Source organism: Oryx dammah, unplaced genomic scaffold (genome assembly GCF_014754425.2).
Source record: "Oryx dammah isolate SB20612 unplaced genomic scaffold, SCBI_Odam_1.1 HiC_scaffold_11114, whole genome shotgun sequence".
NCBI lineage: Eukaryota > Metazoa > Chordata > Mammalia > Artiodactyla > Bovidae > Oryx > Oryx dammah.
The window spans coordinates 12,890-17,957 of record NW_024080507.1 but is presented as its reverse complement, the minus strand read 5'-3'; the positions used below and the strand labels follow the sequence as shown (position 1 = coordinate 17,957).

The 5,068-nt window shown below is 48.4% G+C and overlaps 1 protein-coding gene across 1 annotated transcript in view; it reads right to left on the bottom strand.

The window, feature by feature from the left end:
- Positions 1-540: 540 nt before the first annotated feature.
- Positions 541-5,068, bottom strand: part of LOC120860586 (putative killer cell immunoglobulin-like receptor-like protein KIR3DX1) — a 6,605-nt gene continuing 2,077 nt past the window's right edge. Inside the window, exons 4-9 of the mRNA XM_040236382.1 lie at positions 4,711-4,977; positions 3,348-3,647; positions 2,334-2,384; positions 1,482-1,604; positions 711-763; positions 541-600 (exon numbers count right to left, since the gene is read on the bottom strand). Of these exons, the coding sequence (XP_040092316.1) occupies positions 541-600; positions 711-763; positions 1,482-1,604; positions 2,334-2,384; positions 3,348-3,647; positions 4,711-4,977 (854 nt within the window). The remainder of the gene's footprint in view (positions 601-710; positions 764-1,481; positions 1,605-2,333; positions 2,385-3,347; positions 3,648-4,710; positions 4,978-5,068) is intronic.

Genomic DNA, 5,068 nt, shown 5'->3' with positions numbered 1-5,068 from the left:
CGTTTTTTCTCTAAGTCTACAAGTCTGTTTCGGCCTGCAAATAAGTTTACCCTTGTAAAATGTTACTGAAGAGGGGTTTTCTTTTATTGTTTTTTTTTTTTTTTTTAAACTCAATAATTTGAAGAATCAACTGGCAATTTTTTTTATGCTTTATTAGAATTTTAGAAAAAGTAAGGTGATCATGATAAGCTACCTAGTATGAGCAATTGATTATAGCATCTCCCCAAGCAGTGAAATAGTTACAATTGAGTCCTAGAAGAGCCAGGAGATTATTAAGAGGTGGTGGGATTTTTGAAAACGATACTATAATTCTTGGACTCCACTCCTCCCCTCAGAGCTGCTGGGCTGCTTTGGAGGAGAAGGAGTGTCCATGAAGAACGCCTTTAACAAGAGATTTAGGTCTTCGATTTGTAACACTCTGTGTGCTCAGAGCATGGAGTCAGGTCAGGGCTCGGCACAGTCTTGGTTTATGTTGAATTCCTCATAGATAATGGGTTTGGCAGAGCGGTGCATGGGCCTCAGGGGAGCGGAAGTGGACCGTCACTTGGAGAGGGTCCCAAGGTCCAAGTTGGCGTATATCACGTCTTCTGCTGCAGAGTCCTGAGAGGAGAAAGGTGAGAATGATGGACTGAGACGTGATCTTCAAAGGCTGGGCCACTGGGCATTGGAGGGACTCAGACTATGGCAAAGGTTTGGGCTGGAGGACTCACCTCGCCATTCACTGTTCTGTCTTCCATGGGCTCTCCTTCCATGATGGCAACATCTGTGAATGGAAGAGAGTCAAGGCTCTTCAGGGTGGATGCAGTTATTCCAGACCTCTGTAACTTTGATAGTTACATCAAAGTTAGAAAAAGGCAGGGGTGTGCCCCAGGTTGCTGAACCTGTCTATTCCACTAAATGAAACCAAACAAAACATTCCATATACAATCCCAGCCATTCATGGACTGTCTCAGGAGCCTGTGCAAACCCACGGACCCATCCTACATCTTCTGTTTTGGACCAAGCTCTTCTACATATCAGCAGAGTCCCAAGATCCTGTAGGACAGAAAAATGGATGGCTATAGTTGAAGGGAAGAACAGGGCTTGGAATGTTCCTGGTGGCCTGGGGATTAAGAGTCAACCTTCCAGTTCAGGGAGCGTGGGTTCTGTCCCTCGTGGGAGAACTGAGATCCCACATTCCTTGAAGCAGCTATCCTCAATGATGCAATGGTTGAACCCATGAGCTCTGCAGCCTTGAACTGCACTCCAGCTCCACAATGAGGATTCTCCATGCTGCAGCCAAGACCTGATGCAGCCAAGAGTAAAACAATACATATTTTCATAAAAAAAACAGGGTTCCATGGGTCTCTGGAAGGTGTTCCATCAGGGATTACAAAAATGGAAGTCAGTTTTTAACCCACAGGAAGTGAAAATGCCATTCTCTGCTTTCAGCCCACCTCCCTGTGGGTCAGATGATGCTGAGCTTGCCTCTTCAGACTTACGATTTGGGGTAGAACACCAGTGACAGACTATAGCAGCGAGGAAGATGCTGGTAGAGGTGAAGGCTATGGAGAGCTCAAGGACAATGTACCATGTGCTGGAGTGTTCCTGAGGAAGCTGTGTTTCTGCCAACAAGCAAAAGGAAGTTCTGGGTATTCGTTGCACACACTGTGTCCCTACACACTGGATTTATTGTATTCTTGCATCAAACTGTCAGTATCTATCAACCTGATCGGTTATGGTCTCCATGTCCCAGGAGATACCAAAGCATCCAGGAGATGCTAGCAGTGGATAAAGTAAAGAGGCTGTGCAAAACTAGCAGACATCTGATGCAAGGTCCCCCAGGCCCTGATGCAGTTTTTCTCTGCTGCCCCGTATGACAAGGCATGGTGTTTTTGGTTGAATGTGACTCTGTAATCCACAATACATTTTCCCCTCCATCCACATAGACCTGCAATGGAGTCCTCAAGAAGATATGACACTTATTTCTGACCTGTGGGATGCTTAGTTCACAAAACACTAACAGAGGAGTAACACTTATTGAAGGTCCTCCCTAAAATTTTCCACCTGCCCCGCCATCCTTCCCCAAAGATCCTGGGGGAGGGAGGGTGAGCCTCTCCCTTAATTATGGGGTTAGGTCACTCTGACCCACTTTGTTCAATTTAGAAATTCCCAGTCATACCACGAGAAGCTCAATGCCCCCTCTGGTTCTAGGCAAACGACGGTCTCCAATGCTGACATGACAGGGAATTTGAGGAGCCCAAAGTCACAGGGCTGGGAGGTGGCAGAGCCAACACTCACACAGGAACCCTCTGTTTTCTCAGAAACTTGCTGAGATAGGAGGTCTTGCTTACCTTCTGTGGTGTGTGGATCCATGGTTGATGGGCAAGTACTTGTGGTGAATCCTAGGGGAGAAAAGACAGAAGGGGTGAATGGTACCTTCCTCATACCCACTGAATGAGGACTATTCTTTCTGGAAGGTTGACCTCCTGCCTCTCCTTGACTCTCTCATCCCTCAGAGCACTGATGGGGGAGGGGAGGGCTTCTGTTCCCTCCCCATGAATGCACTGAGTAGATCCTCCATCCTGGAGAAGGGATGGTGGAAGGAGGCAGGAAGGATGTGCCTGGTGGTGAAAGAGGGCTGTGAGCAGGAGACATCCTCTCTTCTCCGGGAACGAGTGTCTGTGCTCCTTAATTGGGAATCATCTGTATGTCAGAGCTGCTTCTGGGAAAACACTAAGAGCAAGGGGCCAAGGCAATCTCTTATCTTCCCAAATCAGCCCAGCCTCTCCTCCTCCTGCGTCTAACCTGACCCTTTTCTTTATTTGCCTGGATAGACAGTACTCTGCTGTGGAGCATCCGTAAGGAGGTGGAAGAGGGTTGAGATGCCATCTACCATCTCTCTTCCTCTCTGGTTCTCATTGCCTCCCTTTCTCCAGAAATGCTATGGTTCCCCTGCAACACAGACCCCTTGTGATAGAGCTCATGATACAATAAGATGTTAATGAAAAACCCAAATGGACTATTTGTCCAGTGCAATCTCATTTGCTATAATGTAAAGCATGGGACTCTTCATGGGTGTTCAATGCAAGAATGCTGGAAGGGTTGCCATTTCCTCCTCCAGAGGACCATCTTTAGTCAGTACCCTTCACTACAACCCATCTTTCTTGGGTGGCCCTGCATGACTGTCTCATTGCTTCCCTGAGGTATGAAAGACCCTACACCACTACAAGGCTGTGATCCATGAGGAGGAGATAGTGAAGGACAGAGGAGTCTGTCGTGCTGCATCCAAAGGGTGGCAAATAGTTGGACACAACATAGTGACTGAACAGGAAGAACAAAGCATGGACCAGGAACAGGTTCCTCACCTGTGACACACAGGAACAGTGGGTCGCTGGACTCTGACCACGAGTAGGGAGAGCGACTGAAGGAGCCATAGCACCTGTAGACCCCGCTGTGGGCTGGGGTCCCAGGACCCAGAGGGAACTCTGCCTGGAGTGTTCCATGGGGGCCCTGCCCTCCAGTGAGAGGGCACCCAAGGTCCTCCTCCTCCCTGAGCAGATGGAACTGGTCAAAGGCGCTCTCGGAGCTGCAGACTAAGGTCACGTTCTCCCCTGACCTCACCACGGGGCCCCCCTGGGCTGAGAGAGAGGGTTTCCTGGACAGACCTAGAAGGAGGAGACCTTGATCTTAGAGCACAAAACAACTGTAGTCGTAAATAGAGGACAAAAGCCCGATGTGTGCAACGAGAGGCACTGCAATGAGAAGGCCACCCACTGCCAGGAGAGAAAGCCCCACAGCAAGGGATACCTGGCCCAGGGAAAAATCAGAAATAATTTTAAAAAAGAAGTGTCATTTAAAATCCTCTTGAACAAATTAATAACTTTTAAAATGGATTGTCATTTAATGTCCTTTTTTAAAGGAAGAGTATATATCTATGAATAACTGAATCACTCTGTTGTACAACAGGAATTAACAACATCTGAAATCAACTAGACTCCAACAAACATAAATAAAAAAATAAATTAAAAAAAATCAAACGTGCGGTTCTGTTGAAATAAATTGAACTTACTAACTACTGCTGGGACCATTAGAAAACATGATATTCACCCAGAAGAAGAGATTATGGAGTGGAAATTTCCAGAATCCCATTCAATCTTTGACCGTCTCATTCTTGAGGGCGTATTCAGGACTGCCATGCCCACCGCCAGGGGCTGGAAGGGACTCCTCACTGGGAGAGTTGGAGGGACCACTTCCCACTCTTTGTGCAGAAGGATGCATTATACTGCGAGCTTGAGCAACGTCAGGGTGTCAACCTCCATCTCGATCACCCAGGGGCTGGACTGCAGAGTGTCTGGTACCACAGTGTGCTCCTGACTGATGAAGGGAGCTCTGACATGAAAGCAGGAAACCAACCCCTTAACCAACCATCTTTGGCTGCCTGAGCGGGGAATTGACCGGGTCCCTGCTGTGGTACATTCTTCTCCGTTGGTCGTTCTTTCTCGTTCTCACTTCCTCACTCTGTCACCGGCTGTGTCTTCCCCTTAGCACACAGCAGGGACTCTGTTCTCTTTACTCTTCTGTGTTCACACCTCCTCTCTCTCTGCTTTGTTCCCTCTCCCGAGTTTGTGTCTCTGGACGCCTGTCATTCTCTCCCAGTACTGATGCTGGACTAGACACAAGACCTTCTGTGACACAGAGAGCAGAAGGCACTGGTCTGGCCACACTCACCTGTGATGATGATGTCCACGGGGTCGCTGGGGGCTGACCACTCATAGGGGGAGTGGCTGACTGAGCCATAGCATCTGTAGGTGCCTCCACTCGCCAAAGTTACGGGGCCAATGGAGAAGTCAGCTGTGGCATGCCCACCAGTGAATATCTGTCCACGTTTCTGGAAATGCCCTGTGCTATTTTCTTGGTGCAGGATAAACTTGTCAAACCACAGCAGTGAATGAGGGGAGCTGGGGTGGGCTGAGATGGAGGGTTTTGTGAAGACACCTAGGAGCAAAGAGCTTGTGAGCTTCAGTGAGTCACCCCACCTTGGCGCTTCCCCTGACATCTGAAGGTGTGAAAAATGTCCACATGAACC